Source organism: Protopterus annectens, chromosome 4.part1, assembly GCF_019279795.1.
Source record: "Protopterus annectens isolate FY-2018-M chromosome 4.part1, PAN1.0, whole genome shotgun sequence".
NCBI classification, from domain to species: Eukaryota; Metazoa; Chordata; order Ceratodontiformes; family Protopteridae; genus Protopterus; species Protopterus annectens.
Genome location: NC_056734.1, coordinates 116,564,268 through 116,586,142, shown reverse-complemented (window position 1 = coordinate 116,586,142; position 21,875 = coordinate 116,564,268). Strand labels below are relative to the sequence as shown.

Here is a 21,875-nt window from a genome sequence, read left to right as displayed (position 1 = left end):
GCTTAGAAACCGCCAAACCCAATGACCTATTATGAAAAGACAACAAAAAAGCTGCTCAGATTTGCAGATAGCCTTTGTTTTATCCAACTAATATCTGAGCTGTCTATCGATCCAAGGTATGAAGAATATTCTCACTAGCAGACTGTAGAAAAGGAAAAAAAAAGGAAGCTGGAAAGACTGATTAATAAGAAATTAATTGACACCCTTTGGCATAAAAGGAGGATTAGAATACAGAAACACCCTGCTGTCCCTATGAAAAAATCAAAAAGGGAGGAATTGCCATCAGACTCTGAAGTTCAGAAACACTCTTGGCTGAAGTAAGGGCAACCAACAAAAATGTTTTCCAGGTGTAGCGGTGCAAACAAGAAGAAATGTGCTCAGAAGGAGCCTGAGTCATTTTTTTCAATGGCAGAATTAAGGTCCCAAGAGGGAGGATAAGGTTTTCTTGGGGACCTGATATGAAGAATGCCTTTAATGAATTGTTTGACCTCAAAACCAGAGGCCAAAGATGGGTTCAAGGGCAGACATGCAGAAATTGCTGACAAGTGAGATTTAACAGAAGAATATGCTAAACCAGCATGGAGCAGTCCACACAACAGAAGAATATTTTAAACAAGCATGGAGCAGTCCACACAAGTAAGAAAGAACTAAAGGAGCCTCCTACTGGGAAGGGATCCTGGTGATGCTTGCGACACCAAACAGAAAATCCTTTACATTAAGCCATATAGGATTTTCTGGTAGTGGGTTTCCTAGCTTCCTGCAGAACCTTCAGCACATCCTCAGAAGAGTGGTTTCTAAATGGGATCAAAATCATATTATCGAAAGTGTCATCTGAACAGTGGACAAATAAAGAGTTAATGAGAGACCCCCTTGCCTTGCGTGAGAAGATTATAGCAGATTTGGTGTAGTGGTACATTGTTGTGATGCTAGTGCACAGGGTCCTGGGTTTGAAACCTGGCAGGGCTGATTATTTGGATGGCGCAATGGTGCAGCAGTAGCATGGTCACCTCACAGCAAGAGGCTCTCCGGTTCGATTCTCGGCTGGGGTGCTTTCTGGGTGGAGTTTGCATATCCTCCCTGCATTCATGTGGGTTTCGAACAGGTGCTCCGGTTTACTCTCACGTTAAAAGACATGTGTCTAGAACGTTTCTCCCCAGGCCTCTGCTGAAAATTGGCTTTGTTCCAAGTTGGACTTTCCCGGTTAACAAATGTTAAATAAATAAAAATCTATCCAGTGAGGCAAACTGTGATGATTGCTCCTGGCCAGGTGAAAAAGAAGGGGAACCCATGCTGCTTGGGCCACAAGGGATTCACTAGCAAGATTCTTGGGAAACCCTTCCTAATCTTGTGCAGGACCCTGGGAAGTAAAGGATGAGGAGGGTAAGCAAATAGGAACATTCCCCTCCAGGAAAAGGACATGGCATCCACCTTCCAAGTCAAAGGACTTGGCACTCTGGAACAGAAGTGAGGAAGTTACTTCTTTAGAAGGGAGGCAAAAAGATCCACTTGTACTATTGCCCATAAACACTTACCTATGAAGCATCCATTCATGAAGTTGTATACTGGACCTGAACAAACAGTCTGCCACAATGTTTTTTTTCTTAAGGGATGTAGACCACCTAATGGCATGCAGCCAAATCCCGGTCCAGATTGGCTAGTATGTAAAGTTGTTAATATCTTGTGCCTCCATGTTTGCTGATGTACCACATGACTGTAAGACCTTTAAAGGGCCTGGAAACCCAAAGAAAATGGAAGGCCTGAAGAGCAAGAATGAGCACCCTCTTTTCTTTTATGTTGATGTGGTCTGACCTCTGATGAAAGGTCCACAGACCCTGAACATTCATAATGTTGGAAAAGTCTTCCTGCCTCAGATCAGAAGCATCTGTGAACAGCTCTTCAGTACTGGTAGGAGTCTGTAAAGGCAATCATGAATTGAAGGAGATCTGCTGAATCCATCATAGAAATTGGAGTTTGGGTCAAAAAAGTAAATGAAATGGAAACGCCAGAGGGTGGCAAATACTGGAGCCAAACAGTCTTTAGGTACCACTGTAGTTTCCTCATATGAAGCTTGGCAAAGGGGAGCACAGGAATGGTAGATGCCATGAACCCCAGTACTCTGAGGAATTCCCTTGCAAGGATGAGAGAAAGGGGAAGCAGAAACTGGAAGAAGATTGTCAGACACAGAACTTTGGGAGGAGAAGATGTCAACATTGGAATAGTTTGGATTCTACAACCCAGAAAAAATTGGTCTTGAGAAAGAGTCAGACTTGACTTCTTGAAACTGATGGTGAATCCCGACTGCACAGAAGAAGCATGTTATAGTGCAGAAGCCTGGACTGACAGGACGCCTGAAGAAGCAGGTCATCCAGATAAGAACATATCTGGATTCCCTGAAGCCTGTAGAAGGCTATGACAGGGGCCAGACAACTGGTGAACAACCTCGGGGCCATAGAAAGACCAAACAGCAAAGCAGAGAACTGAAAATGAGAGGAAGCTAGAGAAAAACAAAAAGTTCCTGGAAAGAAAGTAAATGGGAATATGATGATAGACATCCTTAAGGTTGGGGAGACCAGAAAAAAGTAAGAGGGGAAACAGAGTCTGGATGGAAAGGACCCAGAAGAAAGAAATCTTTAGAAAAGTATTTAGAAAGGAGAGGTCTAGGAATGATCTTCAAGATCTCTCTTTTCTAGGAATGAGAAATATTCTGGAGTAAAACCCTGCTCCCCTTAAAGATTCTGGAATGGGTTGAATGGTGCCCTGATCCAGTAAATACTGCAGAACCCCAGAAAAATGAGAAAGTTGGTCTAGAAGAGGTTGAGGAAGACCTAAGAAGAGGAGAAGGGGTTCCCATGCCATAAAATAACCGTGACGGACAATGGAAAGAACCCTGATTACTGAAGTCATCTGTTATCAGACAGGGAGAGGGGGAAATAGCCTGAGAGACAGGGGAACCTGGCTGAGGGGAAGGAGAGAAACTATGTCAGATGGAGGCAGATTTGTCCTGAAAAGAGGGTTTGAGTTTTAGAAGTCTGGATATGTTTATCAGAGAACATACATTTAAGAACCCTCTTCCGTAGGAAAGCTGATGAGGCTACCTATGCACAAAGGCAGACTTACAAGGGCCGTTTCTCTGAAATTTGGATATGGGAGAAAATGATTCAAGATCCTGCATCACTACCGTTGTCTTGCAGAGTCTTAAACAAGTCAGCAGCAGCCAATCAAAACAGATTCTGATTGTTCAAAGGAGCATCCAGGCATTTGGTCTTAATATCATCAGGTGAAGCCAAGAGTATCTCCTCAAAACGGAACATGAAGCAACAGCTCTAGAGGATGCATCAGCTGCATCATAACTGCATTTGATGGACTGATGGGAAACCTGAGAAGTGAAACTCAAGGAGAGGGCAGCAGACTTACCTTCGGAGTTCGGAAGGTCAGACAAAAATCACCCCAAGTTGGTAGAAAAGGGCCAAAACATACCTGGTCATACGGGTTTGATAATTAATGGCTTTGATGGCCACAGTGGCAGAAGTATACACTTTTCCCAGCCTTTCTATAGCCCGACTGTCTTTACATGAAGGAAGAAGTTTGGAAGAGGCATATCAATTGGAAGAGAGATAACAGCAAAGTCTGAAGAAGGGTACATGTAGAGGTACTTAAAGACCTCAGGCACCTTATAAACAGTCAAGGCTTCTTAGGGGCAACTGAATGGGAATCAGAAGCCAAAGAGGCAGCTGCAAATGTATCCACAAGGCATCCAACACAGGGAGAACAGCAGAAGGTTTAGGAGAGCCCATCCGCAACAGTTCATAATATCTCTTTTAAATAGCAAAGACTTGTGAGCAATCTCTCTTAAAATGCTCCATGATGCAAACTAGTGTTCCCAAAGGACAACTCCTCAAAGGCAGAGTCATGACCCAAGGAATTGTCTTTCTCAGAGTCATAGTCCAAAGGAGAGGTAATCTGTGAGAAGTAGGTCAATGATTCATCTCCTGAATTCACCTCCTCATCTGAAGGATCATACTCCCTAGTCCATTTGTGTGAAGTACAAGGCCATGAAGAAGCAAGAAGAGATATCCCCTGAGATGGTTTTAAGATCATCAGAGCATTGAACAAGCCCTGGGTAAAATCCAACCATTCCCTTCGAATACCCCTAGCAATGGAGGGATGTGCTTAGCTTTCTGCTTCTTCTTTGGTGGAATGTCAGCTTTGACCAGCCTAGGGGGGCTCTGAGTCATTCCTAAAATCAATAAGAGTACCAGGGACCAATTCCCTAACCAGAATCTTGGGAATCCCCCTAGACCCTTCAGAAATTATAAGCTGCTATTCCCCCTCAATTTTCACAGCTGGCATTTGCATTGCCTCAAAGAACATGCAAGAAGCCAGCCTCTGACAGGTCCGTGGCAGAGGAAATCAGTATCAGCAGGTTTTCCTCACCTCAAGAGGAATATCTGGTGGGGAAGGGACAGCAGCAGAGTCCAAAAGACCCTTTTTTGGGCTTCTAAGAGATGGCTGCACCTTCGGATGGCTGGAGCACCCTGGGTCAAAAGTTTGAAATGCTGGTTCTCAAGATAAATGGAAAAAGTGGACTCTGAAGAAGCCCTATGTACGATAAGGGTGAAAGCGCTTAGTCAGAGTGTTAACAAACTGGTGTCCATGACAGCTGCAAGTTTGTGGAATTACTTATTTTTTTGTTTATGGGGAATCTCCCTCCCACACTAACATTTTCCCTTCCTAGATGACATGAACCCTAGGTACAAAATAAAGGAAGAAGAAGAAGAAGGTATCTCATATCTCAACGGGGCACTTATCTGTAAATGGCTCGGTTGAAACCATCTCAACTAAGGGAGTACAGACTGACATTCAAACTGGCAGCATGGACTGCACATACATCACCTTTATGCCCTATGCCTGCATGGGAAGCATATGCTTGATGTAAAACGCTAGATGAATGTAAAGGCTATGGTATGCTGGCTGGATGTTGGGCTATCCTTGGCAGGAGATATCACTATTGCAATATTCAAAAAGAGGCAAGGAAGGTATCAGCACTGAAGTAAATGAAGTCAGAGAAAGCAGCAGGCTCAGATGAGGTCACATCAGACATGATGAAGATGTTGTGGGAGAAGAGGAAGAAATGGCTCCTGAGGGTACTCATAAGTATGGAGAGACAGAAGCATATCCAGCTGACTACAGAATAAGCATACTAGTGCCAACGTACAAAAGCAAAGGAGGCAGCCACATATGTGGGCAGTACAGAGGTATCAAACTCTCGTCTCATTGTTAGAAAATTCTAGAGAGGATGGCTGATACATACACAGACTAATAGAAAGTAAGATGGGAGATGAGGAGTTTGAATTCAGATTAGGATGCAGCACAACTTACACAAATTTTACAGTGAGGCAAATACCTGAGAAAAAGGTAGACTTGGAGAAAGCATACAACAAGGTCCCAAGAAAGCTGATTTGGGCAGTCCTGCTGTGGTTCAAATTCCCAGAAACTTTGGTAGGATTACTTCAAGCTATGTAGAAGAACTCAATGACTCAAGTACGAACAGTGTTCGTTCTCACACAGGAGTCACCAATGGGAGTGGTTGTGCACAAGGGTTCAGCTCTGAGCCCACTGCTGTTCATACTGGTGATGGACTACATTAGCAAACAAGTTGAAGGGGACAGATTAACAAAGATGCTGTAAGCAGATGATGTGACATTACAGGCAGACTCTGAGCAAGAACTTCAGCAGAGAATAGAGGAATAGAATGTGAAATTGAAGGCACATGGCATAAAACTGAGTCCAGATAAGACAGTTGTAATGGCAGCAAATGGGGGAAATCAGAAGAAGCTGAAAATAAAGATAGATGGGAAGACAGTGGAACAGGTTAACAACTTCAAGGATCTAGGAGGGATGGTAGAGGAGGTCAAAGCTAGTATCAGAGGGGTTGCAGCCCACTGCCACAGTGTGTCATGGTGTAGTGTGTGACAGAAGAATGACAATGAAGCTGAAAAGTAAGGTGTACAAAACAGTGATGTGTCCACTACTACTGTATGGTACAGACACCTGCGTAGTAAAGCCAGAACAGTTGAAGAAGCTAGAAATGATGGAGATGAAGTGCCTGAGACAGAAAGCAGCATGTCCCTGTGCGGGATAGATGAAGAAATGAGGACATCAGAGAGAAGCCAAAGTAGTTCCAATTGCAGAGAAAGTCAAAGAGAAAAGATTATGGAAGTTTGGGCACACATGCAGAAAAGCTGAAGACAATCTGGTGAAGATGATTTCGAACAGACAGGAAGAAGGCAAGAGGAAACAATGGTGGACAACAGATAGGTGGACTGTGTAACAGAAGACCTGTGACAGGCATTACTGTCGAAGAAGGTAACAGAGTGTTATTGAATCGAGAGAGATGGCAACAGTTAACATGACACCCCGACCTTATGTAGAAAATAGGAAAAGGGGGATTGATGATGGTGAGGGTTGCTTATAATTTTGCTGGCATCTCGGCAATGAAGACATTTTTTACTTGTATTGCTTAACTCTTCCACTCTGGAGAGACACGTGGCCTGTATCACTACGGGAGTCCATATGACCTTCCCCTACATAAGTGCATGTTCTTCAGCACTTGCTCACCAAAGGCTACCACTACCGTCCAATAGTGGCTTGGTGGACAACATGCATACTGCTAGACTGCAGACTTTCTCCTTCATCCAAACAGCTGCTACAGTTTTGGCTGAAAGTAGTCTCCTCCTCCAAGATGGAGATGCCCATCCCCTCTGACAGCACCATGAAGCACCTCAGCCACTAATCAAATTTAAGGCTGCATCCTTCTGCATCACCAGGCATAAAATCTCAATTCCATTTCACGGATGTTAAACATGTCATGCTCAGAGTAATATTTAGCACCTCATATCACTATAAGAGAAGGGTAGCAGTGTGTCAATAAACCACAATATAATTTTCTGAGACTGTAGTCTTTATTATTTAGAATTATGTTTTGAAAGCTATACTTACACTAACCCATTTCTTTTTACACCCTGCCATTCCTGCTAGCAGGCTGAATTGAAGAAAAACACATGTGGCAGTACTCACTGTATGTTGCTGAGGAGACTGTTAAGCAAAGCAGGTAAGAAAATAAAACTATACCTCGTGGCGTTCTTGCTGAAAATTTTTCACGGGGGCTGTCTTGTTCTGAGACATCTGTATCAGACCAATCATCATCACTTAAGGCAGGCTGGCTCTGCCTGGGAGCAGACTGTATCACATGAACTTTATGGGGTTCTTTGGCACCCGGACTAGTGATATAAGCACTATCACCCACTGTTTCTTCATCAGACGTGAAGGGAGGTGTGCTGTAAGGCAAGGAGAATATTATTGCATAACTCTCTTAACCCTGAACCAATGCATCAGTATAAAATGTAAAGACAGTATTCTTATGCAGGCTATCCACCCACAGAAATCTTATCAAAACAATACATAAACTGAGTTTTGGTCTCTTTCTCTCTCTCTCTCTCTCTCTTTTTTTCCTCAGGTTCTCAGAAAAGCCATTTTAATGTTTTACAGATATGCATTGCCATACAATGTAAACAGCTGTTCCGATCACAAAACTGTCATCTACATCACACCATGACTCTAGTCAAGACCCAGAGAACACTACTTCCTGATTGCTCCAAAATCAGCCACCTTAGTGGGCCTTAACATGTTCCAGAATAATTAAACAGAAATCACTCCTTGCCTGTGAGCTGGAAACGGTTTTATCAAAGAACACTTCATTTACCAAGACTTTCTACAGTTTCTTATGGACATCAGTGCCCCTTATAGGTTTATAGGTTCACAGGTGTTTACTAGGCTAACAACCACAAAGGCCTTTTTAAGGCTTAAAGTAGACCAGTCAATAGTTATGTGGGTCTCCTGAAATAAGAGATGCAAACACCATGCTTTGTTAAACCATTATTTTTTCTACATTTTAAACAAACATTTTGTATTGTGAGTACAGAACAACTGACCTGCCCAAGTCACCAAGTACATTAGTATATCTTTCTGGAATGCATTATCCTGAAAGCAGTACTAGCACGTATGATTTTTAAGGCTTTAAAATATGAGGCCAAGCAAGGCTGCCATCTATTTCTAGATACAGAGCACTAAGTGTATGGTTAAAACTACCAAAGCATCAATCAAGTTTGTAAAACTTGTATGACACTGCATGCATGCACATCCCCTGAAACAAGAACTACTGACAATAACAAACAAAACATGCCACACTGCAGCTTACTACTACAACTACAGCCAAAAACTCACATGATTGGCACACAGTCCTTCATATAGCAAACTATGCAGTATACAAACATTTTTCCCAGAGAAATATAATGTGTATGTTTAGAATCAGACCAGAGTCTCATTTAACATTTGGAAAATAAGAAGTATAAGCACAGCATTTTACATTAAAGAATTAGAACCGCTGGGATCAGAACCTGAACCTGTCCGTGTTTTCTCTGAAGACCATCTAATGTACCCTACCCTTAATATCCACCCGGGGAAAAGATACTGACTCCAGGAGTACATGTTAAGCACAAATGTGAAAAAGCATTATATTTCAATAAGATGAGCTACTGGATGCATGGGGCCAAACTCGATATTAAAAGACGATCCTAGGACAGACTGCCGACTCTGAATCATGTAAATTTATATATACAAAACATGAGGACATATGAAGATGCAGGAGATGTAAAACGCACAGTATAGCATCTTGTGTACAAACATTTGGAAGTTTGCACCACTCTGGAGGTGTTACACTAGCACCACTACAAGTGAAAATGTCCAGAAACATCACCTTTTAATCCAGATCAGAGAGTTCACTCTCATACTAGGGGCTCAAATGTAAAGCACTTGGTCATCATAAACCTAGAACCACTATGCTCTACACTTGTAGTTACCTATGGTCAGATACGACCACCATTCAGTGTTTTGTTTTTTTCTCCACTATCAAGACCCATCCCAAAAGGTTGAAAAATATATTATTTTAGGGATTTCTCTAAGGCAAACTTACTACAGCTAACTGATGACCTGAAGTGGTTTAAGACCCCCCCACCCCCTTTCAAAGACCAAGTAGCCAACACTACTGTATTTGCAAAATTTGTATTTTCACTTTAATGCCACCATCCAGACATTGGTCCAATCCAATCCAAGTATAATGCTAAGCTTAGCAACAAACTTCTATGGCAGAACCCGGATATAAAAAAAGCTAAACAAAAGAAAAACTCTCTGACAAATGCCCAATATTGCATCAAGCAGATACATAAAAAATAATGCACATTCAGCTCATGAGGACACAGCACACATGCTAGCAAATAATTTTAGCTCAAGCTTCTTTTCCAATTCCTCCAGCTCATCTCCCACACTTGACATTATTTTTACACCCCCCATCCCAAAGATAACCATTAAGTAAGTCTTTAAGGCACTTGCTGTTATCAGGAAACACTAGCTGAGTGGGTCCTGATAATGTGCCAATGTACTACTTTGTCAGTAAGAAATGTTTCACTATACCACCCCTGAATTTCTTCAACCTCAGCCCCTCCAACTGTTTTATACCAGAGGCATGGAGAAAAGCTATGGCTGTCCTCCTTCAAAGAGATAGACCCCACCACTGATCCCCTCAACCTCAAATCAATAAAGCATATTAGCCTCATCTCTAAGGTAAGGGGATACAAAATTATTGAACTTATCAGTAAAGATACTGGTAACTTACAATCTGATAATCCAAACCAGTCTGAGTTTGTGAAGGGAAGATTATGTCTACTCAGCCTAGTAGATAAAGTTGCTGAGTCATTTGGGGTTGGGGTAAGTCAGTATTCACAGCATACCCTGATTTGGCCAAGGCCTTTGATATCATTCCATACTTGGGCATTACAGACAAACTAATAACACTAAATGTAAACCATTATGTAACCCACTGGGGAGCAAACTGGCTCCCAGACATAACCCAAACTGTAATCAGGAACACACTCTCTTAAAATGCTCATTATTACTGGGGTACCCCCAAGGCTTAGTATTAAGAGCATGACTATCTGATATTTACTTCTTTGATGTCAAAGCTAATGGCACACGTCTTTAGCTGGACACATTTGCAGATGATTAAAAACTTGGAGCTAATCATCAACTCCCAGGATGACTTGCAGATCCTGCAAGTGGGACTAATACAAAAACAAATGGTGACAAGACCCATGGTCTAAATTTAAATGCATTTAAACAGTGCTGCGTCTCTTGGAAAACATATATCTACTGTTATTAGAAAATTCTTCTACCTACCCATGCTGATTTTCAAAAGTATATCTTCTTGATCCAAGGATGTTATCATCACTTTATACTACTATGTTATTAAACCCATGATAGGCCACAAGACTCCCTTAAGAATGCATGTGTCCAAACTCATGGTACAGCTTGAAAAAAAAAACGATGTTTTCAAACAAATAAAATCAAGTGTCAAGAGTTCCATAACCTATGAATGATGTCTCAAATGTCTTTCTCATGTTTCTATAATACTGACTCTTACAGGGTGTCCTCTTACTAGGCCTCAAACTACCAGAAAACCTGTAACACCTGTTAAACGACACCTGGACCTCCACAACATAAAAAAAATCCTGCTGGTAGGATAGATCCTCTTCCAAAAAAATTCCACTCCTCCTGGACAGACTTCCCCTTCATATTAAACAATGTAGCTCCCTGCCCTCTTTAAACACAAGTGAAATTAATGGATGGGTAACTGTACACATACCCCAGATCTGGCACAACAATCCTTTAAATAAATGGATAGCAAGTAGAGAGAAATGCAGTGGCTAGGATACTTATGATCCGCCTGATCAACTGCCTTGTAAAAACTATCAGCTGGATTGCAAAAAAAAAAAGTGGGACACTGCACAGCCTGTTCAGAAGTGATAAAGTACCAAAATAAAAGTTACAACAAAGTCAGTTAAATACCAGTACTGAAATGCTGTTATTGATATTCTGCATGATTTAACCTATACAGGCAGAAAACAGTAATCCAAACAGAAAGCAGGGTGAAGAATAAGCTTTTGTCATAAACCAGACTAAAACAGAGCAAAGTAAACAGAACAGTGAAAGAAAATGCATACTAAACGTCATACACCTCTCAACCTCTCAGTACAAGAAATCTGGACAGAGCCAGAAAAGGGGGGGGGGGGGGAGACAAAGGCCCAAAAATAGAGACAGATTTTAAACATTGCTCCTATAAACTTAGGAAGTTACTAGAATAACAGATTTTACATTGTTATATATTTTCTGAAGGATATGAAGTCTGAAACTCATATATGTTATTGTTTAGTATTATTTAGTGAATTCAATCCTCAATAGTTTGCCAGAAAACCACAAATTTTATGAGCAACAGACCAAAATAAGAGGCAAAAATCTGGACATTCTGCAAATATTTGGACAGTTGAAAGGCATAATTCTGACTTGTTAAGTATAGGAGGAAACAGAGGAAGCAAACTAAAACATTATGAAGAATTTCAACATTCGACAACAGTAAACACCTTTCCTGACAGAGACTCTTTTGTTGACAGGAAAGTCTGAATAAGCCAAGTGTTCTTTTTACTGGGGGAAACCCAGGTTGTGACACACCTACTACATATGGAGTGAGTAATAAGATATCAACCTAAATTCCAGAATAAACATATGTATAACAGTCAAAGCAATGAAGAAAAAAAAAAAATCAAACAAGCAGCCTAAAATTGTACAACACAAAAAGATAACCGCAGTTCCCAGTAGGGTAACTAAATGAATACTGCTTATGCAAGCTGCTGCTTTTGGCCAGCTAATCAAACACACACACACTTCAACTGTGGTGACTGCTAGGGAAGATTTTCTCTTACTCCAAGATGCAATGATCCCAGAGTGGATTATTTTAAGTCCAAGATAACAAATACAAAACCTCCTGCAAACGTATGTAATGATATTTGCATCCTACCAGAAAAAAGAGATTTTGTTATAAGAGCTTTTTTCTTTTCAGTCAAAATTGCATACAACAAAGTATCTTTTCATCACGTAACCTACATCCTTATGGTCAAATTCCAGGATTAAAAAACATAAAATAAAGCACACTGGATTAGAGAGACCGAGATGCCTTTTATGTGAAGTCTGCACAATTTCCCTGCATACATGTAGGTTTCTACCGGATGCTCCTGTTTCCTCCCACATCTCAAAAATACGCAGTAAACGTACTGGCAGTCTTCCAAACTATTTACAGATGTGTGTGCCACATGTAATATGTATGTGTGTGTGAGCATGCATACGTGTGCGAGTACATCCTACTATACAGTACTCTCCCCTCGTGGATTGACTTTTTTTTCCCATATGCCCAATAAATGCTGGGACAGATTCTGGCTTCACTGTGACCTTGAAATGGCTAAGGCCATTCAATTGTCTATTCAATAAACAGTGCAAACATTTACCTTATTTATACAGCCAATCTTTTGTCAAATTCAGCCTCTGTGAAAAGACTTCTCTGTCAGTGAGGACTGCAGCAACAGGTCACAGAATATACATAGTAGGTACTCCTGTGTATGTGCATTTTCTCACGTTCAGCAAGTGTTTTCCAGATGAAGACATGACAGGTGGTGGTGGTGATGATGATACCAGGATCTGCTGGGAAAAGAGTTCCACTGCCCAGAAGCATCCATAAAGATTGCCTTAGCAAACTAACACACCATTTCTCATTATGGTGGAATTCAAAGCCCAGGAAAGGAGGAGGGCTAGGAAGAGGAGGTACAGGAAGGGCAACAAACACAGCATTCCCCAAAAGGGTAAAGGAAGGCAAGTTTCATAACTCCCTAAAAGGGGAAAGACAAGGGATATGAATGAGCGTACAATGTAATAAATGTTTGATAAGAGGTATACTAGAGCTAGTTACCTGGTGGCACACAAGCCAAATGTGGCCTACAAGTCACTTTTAACTGACACTTCATGACTGAACTTATAAGTATGTATCTTTTAGCCACATTTATAATTTTCTATAAGGTCAAAGATGCCTGCTTAGAGATCATTCTTTTCAGGATTTAATTTATCTGCAAAACGTACTCAGTGGATTAAAGACACGTTAATTTACATATTTTTATACATGTACTAATGACATTACCGGATGAATGAAACTGCAGACAATGACAATCAGTGCCACAAATTCATTCATTTAATAACTTCATTCATGAAGTGCTCATGTAAGCTTTTACAGATGCATATAAATGGCCCAAGAATTAAAAGCTCTGGACTCTACTTTTAAATGACTGTCTCAAAACAGTTCTGACAAAGAGTAATCCTACCTTTTATGTTCAACCTTTATGAAAGAGAACAGACTCTGCATGCCTACATCTTCACCAAGTCAGCAACTTCTTTTGTTAATAACTTGCAAGAACCAGCCTTTATGAAGTTAGTGAATGAATGATGTTGCAGACGAGAGCAGTCAGTGTTACAGCTCATCCTTTAACTTGGTAAATCTTATGGCTATACACAGGAAAGCAAATTTGGTCAGTGTTAATTACAGTAAACTTCTAAACTGGACAACCGCCAGTAATTACTGCTGCATTCAGGAAATGTCAGAAAGTACATCTGTGTTAGGTACTAAACATAAAAATGTAGATGTACAAGAAGCTTCATTTTTTCATTAATAACTCTTGGGGAATTCCTGCCTTGCAAAAGCTTGAGGACATCCCAAATAACAGAGATTTTTATCTTCCCCACAGCATGGTGGAATTCTTCCCATCTGACATCAGGACGTTGGTGCTGTAGAGGGTCATCAACTGGCACCACCTTTAGGTCTTTCTTGTTCAGAATCACACTTCTCCAAGATAAACAGGATCACAACTTGTTCAGATATGTCCAAAGACCACAACAGAAGAAACAGGAAGGGAGCCTTAATATGGGAGTGAGAGAAGGACAGAGTGGAAAGGGTTCCCACCCAATCTTAGGAGAAGAAAGAAAGGGAGCTGGAGGGTGAGAATGGTACTGCAACAGTGAAACTACTTGAACATCTACATTTATGGTAAGTGCTTAACACAACTATATTACGTTCTTCGAAGTTCACTGTTGTAGTAATAACTCTTGGGAGGATTCCCAAAGGTAGAAAGAGTTGGCAGGCTTGCTAGAAGCTGGACCAGGTAAAATCAGCCCCTGAAGGATGGCTGAAACAAAGCCTACCCTGGCCCTGGAAGCAACTCCTAAGTTACAATAGTTGGTTGGAGAACATATGCACAGAAGTCTAAGTGGCTGTCTCCAAAACTCTGATGAGGACCCCTAAGGAAGACAATGGTAATAGCCATTGCCCTAGTGGGGTGTGCCCTGAGTATTTGAGATGTTGGCTTTCTGTGGTGATGGTAGTAGAAAGCAATGCAATTTGCAATTCATTTTAATATGGCCTCTTTGTTCACAGGTCTCACCTTCCTTTCCCTTTGCAAAGGCTACAAGTTGATCAGATTTTCCATAAAGCTTTGTTTCATCCAGAAAGAAGCACGAGTTGCCTGCACAAATCCAGAGGAATGCACAGTTTTTTTCACCTTTATTTTTGAGGACATGGAAAGAAAATAGAAAGGTTAACACTTTGGTTATGGAAAAGTTCAAACACCACTTTGGGCATGAAGTTGGGATTAAGTACCAAGTATAACCCTATCCTTTTAGAAGATCAGGAAACAAAGTCCAAGTTTCTTCTTTAACGTAAAAGTATTTTATTTTTCAAAAAGACAACGTTTTCGCCGTGACCCCTGTCACAGCTTCCTCAGAAGAAGACAAGTAAAACAGCTAAACTGGTCTGTTCAAATACTCAGTTAACAGGAAGTGACAAATAATTGCACTTCCTGCACTAATTTGACTCAATAAAAATAATGAATAAAATCATGAATAATCATAAAACTCCATTGAATTATCTATAAATATTGTATGATAAAAGACAACATAAAAATGTTCTTACTAGTGCATTTACATTAACATTGTAAAAATTATGCATTAAACACACAAAATAATGTACATATAGGCATTACCTAAAGTAGCTCCTTAGTTTAAGAACACATGAAATGTTACAGTTCTCATTGAGGCCATCTAGCCTAAATGCATCTAAATTCAACTGCCATAAAAGTTCGACACACTCAAGAACTATCTGAAAGGGGCCTACCCTATCGGTTAAAGGTACTTGATCAATACCCATAAAACAAAAAGAGTGGTCAGGGTTACTGCTAACATGTTTTGCTAAGGCATTCTCTAAAAGAGGTTTTTATGGCATAAAGGTGCTGGTATATTCTCTCTTTTAGTTTACGATTGGTTTTTCCTATGTAAAAGGAAGGGCAGGAATTACACAAAGCAATGTACACCACTGACTTTGAATCACAAGTAATCCTCTGCTTAATGTTGTATTTTTTATTCCTAACTATAAAGGAATTTCCAGTTCTCATCACTTTACACATGTTGCAGCATCCACATTTAAATGAACCTCTAGGTCTTATGTGACCATAAGTGTTAGAAGTATGCTGTAAAAGTTCTTTCAAATTATTACTTCTCCTGTAAATTACATAGGGCGCTGACCTAACTTGTCAATCAAGTTAACGGAATTAATAACTAGTGGCCAGTTTTTTAAGATAATGGCCCAAATTCCTGTTGAATTCAAGTTAAATTGGGTTATAAAACTTAAAGAAAAGTTTCTCTGCTGATTTAGTAAGGAATTTTGGTGTGCTAATTCATTATCATTAGTAGACCTACCTACATTAGATTGATCAAGTAGTGGTTTATACAACCCCTTTGTTCTTTTAGTGTCAACTTCATTTATAAGCCCTTCTAAAAGAGGGACAGGGTATCCGCGGTTTATAAACATACCTTTCAAAAATTGGCACTCAGCTTTAAAATCGCTGTAAGTGCTACACATCCTGCCTGCACGCATTACCAGTTGTCCTTTGACAATAGATTTTTCTGCCTAGGTGGATGTAGACTAGTGTAGTGCAGGAAAGAGTTGCAGTACGTCTGTTTCCTGAAAATGCCAGACAAATAAATCTCTTCATCTACTTCTTTAGTTAGTCTCACGTCTAAGTAGTCTGTTTCTATTGTTGAAAACCTATAAGTAAATTTTAACCATTGTGTAGAATTGTTCAAATAGTCTACAAAGAGTTTTGCTTCAACTTCATTCCCTTTAAAAAGGATAAATATGTCGTCCAAAAACCTAGTGTAATATTTTATCTTCTGCATTACAGTTTCATTAGATAGTATATAAAGGTTTTCCCAAAAGGCTACAAACAGGTTAGCCACACTGGCTCCGCAAGGGGAGCCCATGGCTATTCCACATTTTTGTAAATAGAATTTATGTTCAAAAACAAAAAAGTTTGATGACAGTACTATGCTCAACAGTTCTGTTACAACGTCAATCTCCACTTGTGGTGCATTTAAGTCTTTAAGAAGCAGTTGAATCCATTCAACTGCCTCATTGTGAGGGATGGATGTATATAAATCAATGACATCCACAGTCAAAAGTTACACTCAAGGTCAAACTTAATACTGTTGATATCACGTAAGAAAGACCAGGAGTCTTTGCAAATAGTAGGTATTTTCTTTACATATTTTGATAGAATACTATCTATCAATTTTGAACAGGGGTAGGTCATAGAAGACCTACCATCTATTAATGCCCTCATGGGAGGATTCTTTTGGTCTTTGTGTATCTTGGGTATTCAACATTACAGGCAACTTTGGCTGAATAATGTCAATATAGTTGTATGTCTCTAAGTCTATTTTGCCTGCTAGGAAAAGGTCACGGAAATACCCACGGGTACGACCTTGAACTACATTAATCTCATTAAGGGAAGAAGTAACATAGGCATCAGATGATAACACTTGCATCATTTTTTCTGTGTATTGAACGTTGTCGAACACTACCAAGCCCCCTCCTTTGTCAGGTTTCAAAAACCTGACAGTTAAAGAGCCCAGGTTTTTTAGCCATTCACGTTGTGCAAGTGAAATATTCATCTCATTCAAAGTACTACTTGATTTTTGTGTAGAAAACAGATGTCTTATATCTAATTCACACATTTGTTCAAATAGTAATAAATTTTGTTGTGTAGGAGGGTTAAAACGCTAGTCAGTTTCAATTTGTCATTAACATTTGTTGTTTCATTGTTAAAATATAATTTTAAATTTAACTCATATGTAGCATTTCAGATCAATCAAAACTTTAGCTAAACTTCCATAGGTACTTGGAATAAAAGTGTATCCAAGAGCTAACAATTCAACTAAGTCAGAATCTAGTTCCAAAGATGAAAAGTTAGAGATAGTAAAGTCTTTCCTTATGTTAGTATATATAACAGGGCCTTGCAAAAAATCCCTCGGACCTGTGGGAGAAACATTGTCTGTTAACGCTTCCTCCAATACACATTCCCCTTGTTTCTTCTGTTGATTCCCTAAAAAAACTTTATCATTAGGGAGCTCTAAAGGAACCTGCTTATTCTGGTCAGTTCTCCCTGGTCCTCTTTGGTTCTTATAATTGTAGTTAACAGCAGTGGACCCTTTTAACCTATTACTTCTTCTAACTTCCTGTCTAGGTGTATTAGTAAGGTGTTCACCATTTTCACCTTCCAACGAAATTAATTCAGCATTAACAGAAGTAGAAGGCCCATTTAAACCAACAGTATTGGACCCTGCACTTGGAATGTTCAAATGGGAATATGCTTGGTTAGAAAAATAAGCTGTTCTATCCCTTGCTAACTTCTTATTTTTGTTAATTTTTAATTTAAGTAACAATGCATCAATGCTAGAAAAATACGGTCGTAGTCATATTTAAACTGCAAAAAGAAGTATTAATTTTGATTTCTTCATCCAAAACATTCACTTCAGAAATAAGAGACAAGATATGCATATCATAATGTTTAACTATCACGTTTAGCAATTGCAACCCCTGTTCCTGAAACAAACATTTCAATTCTGAAAAATACACTTGGTCCAACAGTAGTCCAGAAGGAGTGAAGTTGTTCCTAAGGCCTTTTGGAACCAGTTTCTCATTTAAACATTGCTTAAAATAAGCAGCTTCCAGCTGCAGTTTTTTTAATTTAAGCAACTTAATGTCAAGTACCTTTAAACGGTCACTAAACCAGTTGTTGTCGTTTTCTTGAACAGGAAAAGAGCTGGCAGTTGACCCAGTGTTAGCGCCTGACAAAAACGAAAACGGGTTCTCTTTATTAATCCAGTCGTTCAAGGTTCAAGGCCCCTCCACTGGCTCCGTCCTATGCTCCTCATTTAAGTTAGATGCTGGTGGTGTAATTGGATTAGCATTAGTTCCTACAGCATGACTAGTAGAAGGGATCCGAAGATGCATGGAGTTGAAGGAAACAAGTCCGTTTCCTACTGGTAGAAGCAGTAGCGTTTTGAACAACAGAACTTCCTGCCTGTTGTTTATTTGGTCGAGGAGGCAGTCCTCTAAGCTGTTGTGCTGCAGGAAGTAACGTAGCAGATCCTTCCGAGTCAGAAACTGAAACAACATTCTGGTTTGCAATAGTTTCAGACTTTTCTTTTCTGTAAAAGTTGGAAGTTGCTCTAAAACATCCATACGAACATGTAAAGCTTCCAATTTTTGTGAGATGGAAGCCAATAAAGAGAATAAGTCTGTTTCACTTGATTTTTCAAAAGTAGCTGTTAGACAAAGGTTAGGACTAACAGGACTGGCAGGAGTGCCTGAATCCATGGCAATCAACAAACAGTCAAAAATGAGCAAACAAACTTGTAAAATGTGTAGAAACAGGCAACCTGATGTCCAGATAGTCAATACTAACCACAGGAAACAAAGTCCAAGTTTCTTCTTTAACGTAAAAGTATTTTATTTTTCAAAGACAACGTTTTCGCCGTGACCCTGTCACAGCTTCCTCAGAAGAAGACAAGTAAAACAGCTAAACTGGTCTGTTCAAATACTCAGTTAACAGGAAGTGACAAATAATTGCACTTCCTGCACTAATTTGACTCAATAAAAATAATGAATAAAATCATGAATAATCATAAAACTCCATTGAATTATCTATAAATATTGTATGATAAAAGACAACATAAAAATGTTCTTACTAGTGCATTTACATTAACATTGTAAAAAATTATGCATTAAACACACAAAATAATGTACATATAGGCATTACCTAAAGTAGCTCCTTAGTTTAAGAACACATGAAATGTTACAGTTCTCATTGAGGCCATCTAGCCTAAATGCATCTAAATTCAACTGCCATAAAAGTTCGACACACTCAAGAACTATCTGAAAGGGGCCTCCCCTATCGGTTAAAGGTACTTGATCAATACCCATAAAACAAAAAGAGTGGTCAGGGTTACTGCTAACATGTTTTGCTAAGGCATTCTCTAAAAGAGGTTTTTTTATGGCATAAAGGTGCTGGTATATTCTCTCTTTTATTCAGCCAAAGTTACCTGTAATGTTCGGAATACCCAAGATACACAAAGACCAAAAGAATCCTCCCATGAGGGCATTAATAGATGGTAGGTCTTCTATGACCTACCCCTGTTCAAAATTGATAGATAGTATTCTATCAAAATATGTAAAGAAAATACCTACTATTTGCAAAGACTCCTGGTCTTTCTTACGTGATATCAACAGTATTAAGTTTGACCTTGAGTGTAACTTTTTGACTGTGGATGTCATTGATTTATATACATCCATCCCTCACAATGAGGCAGTTGAATGGATTCAACTGCTTCTTAAAGACTTAAATGCACCACAAGTGGAGATTGACGTTGTAACAGAACTGTTGAGCATAGTACTGTCATCAAACTTTTTTGTTTTTGAACATAAATTCTATTTACAAAAATGTGGAATAGCCATGGGCTCCCTTGGAGCCAGTGTGGCTAACCTGTTTGTAGCCTTTTGGGAAAACCTTTATATACTATCTAATGAAACTGTAATGCAGAAGATAAAATATTACACTAGGTTTTTGGACGACATATTTATCCTTTTTAAAGGGAATGAAGTTGAAGCAAAACTCTTTGTAGACTATTTGAACAATTCTACACAATGGTTAAAATTTACTTATAGGTTTTCAACAATAGAAACAGACTACTTAGACGTGAGACTAACTAAAGAAGTAGATGAAGAGACTTATTTGTCTGGCATTTTCAGGAAACAGACGTACTGCAACTCTTTCCTGCACTAGTCTACATCCACAACTGGTACGTGCAGGCAGGATGTGTAGCACTTACAGCGATTTTAAAGCTGAGTGCCAATTTTTGAAAGGTATGTTTATAAACCGCGGATACCCTGTCCCTCTTTTAGAAGGGCTTATAAATGAAGTTGACACTAAAAGAACAAAGGGGTTGTATAAACCACTACTTGATCAATCTAATGTAGGTAGGTCTACTAATGATAATGAATTAGCACACCAAAATTCCTTACTAAATCAGCAGAGAAACTTTTCTTTAAGTTTTATAACCCAATTTAACTTGAATTCAACAGGAATTTGGGCCATTATCTTAAAAACTGGCCACTAGTTATTAATTCCGTTAACTTGATTGACAAGTTAGGTCAGCGCCCTATGTAATTTACAGGAGAAGTAATAATTTGAAAGAACTTTTACAGCATACTTCTAACACTTATGGTCACATAAGACCTAGAGGTTCATTTAAATGTGGATGCTGCAACATGTGTAAAGTGATGAGAACTGGAAATTCCTTTATAGTTAGGAATAAAAATACAACATTAAGCAGAGGATTACTTGTGATTCAAAGTCAGTGGTGTACATTGCTTTGTGTAATTCCTGCCCTTCCTTTTACATAGGAAAAACCAATCGTAAACTAAGAGAGAGAATATACCAGCACCTTTATGCCATAAAAAAACCTCTTTTAGAGAATGCCTTAGCAAAACATGTTAGCAGTAACCCTGACCACTCTTTTTGTTTTATGGGTATTGATCAAGTACCTTTAACCGATAGGGGAGGCCCCTTTCAGATAGTTCTTGAGTGTGTCGAACTTTTATGGCAGTTGAATTTAGATGCATTTAGGCTAGATGGCCTCAATGAGAACTGTAACATTTCATGTGTTCTTAAACTAAGGAGCTACTTTAGGTAATGCCTATATGTACATTATTTTGTGTGTTTAATGCATAATTTTTACAATGTTAATGTAAATGCACTAGTAAGAACATTTTTATGTTGTCTTTTATCATACAATATTTATAGATAATTCAATGGAGTTTTATGATTATTCATGATTTTATTCATTATTTTTATTGAGTCAAATTAGTGCAGGAAGTGCAATTATTTGTCACTTCCTGTTAACTGAGTATTTGAACAGACCAGTTTAGCTGTTTTACTTGTCTTCTTCTGAGGAAGCTGTGACAGGGGTCACGGCGAAAACGTTGTCTTTTTGAAAAATAAAATACTTTTACGTTAAAGAAAAAACTTGGACTTTGTTTCCTGTGGTTAGTATTGACTATCTGGACATCAGGTTGCCTGTTTCTACACATTTTTACAAGTTTGTTTGCTCATTTTTGACTTTTAGAAGATCAAAGACAGTTCTCTAAACCTCAGGGTTTGGAGTTCTAAGACAGGCCTAGCAGAAGTTAGTGTTTCCCAGGTGAGACTTTTAACATAAGCTGAAGCAGCATGTTCAAAGCAAGGGAGGGTATTTTCTGATCACAAAACTGTGGTCTCAAGGGGGAGCTAGTTCTTTTCTGTGTGATTTCAGTTTTAGAATTCCTTTAAATAACTGTTTTATAGACTGATGGTAGAAGACAGGGGTTGGTCAGAGGTAGGCAAGTGGAGATGGTTGAGGAGGTAATTTTAAAAGATGTATATGATGGTCCTTTCTTGTAAAGTTATGAGAGGCAGCTAAAGTCTAGTGAAAGCCTGGCTTGGAATGGTTACTGCCAT

At 39.3% G+C, this 21,875-nt stretch overlaps 1 protein-coding gene across 2 annotated transcripts in view; it reads right to left on the bottom strand.

Moving 5' to 3' along the window:
- DZIP1L (DAZ interacting zinc finger protein 1 like) overlaps positions 1 to 21,875 on the bottom strand; it is a 1,070,134-nt gene that overhangs the window by 46,270 nt on the left and 1,001,989 nt on the right. For both annotated transcript variants that reach the window (XM_044070018.1, XM_044070019.1), the window contains one exon: positions 7,132 to 7,337. In XM_044070018.1, coding sequence (XP_043925953.1) covers positions 7,132 to 7,337 — 206 coding nt within the window. The remainder of the gene's footprint in view (positions 1 to 7,131; positions 7,338 to 21,875) is intronic.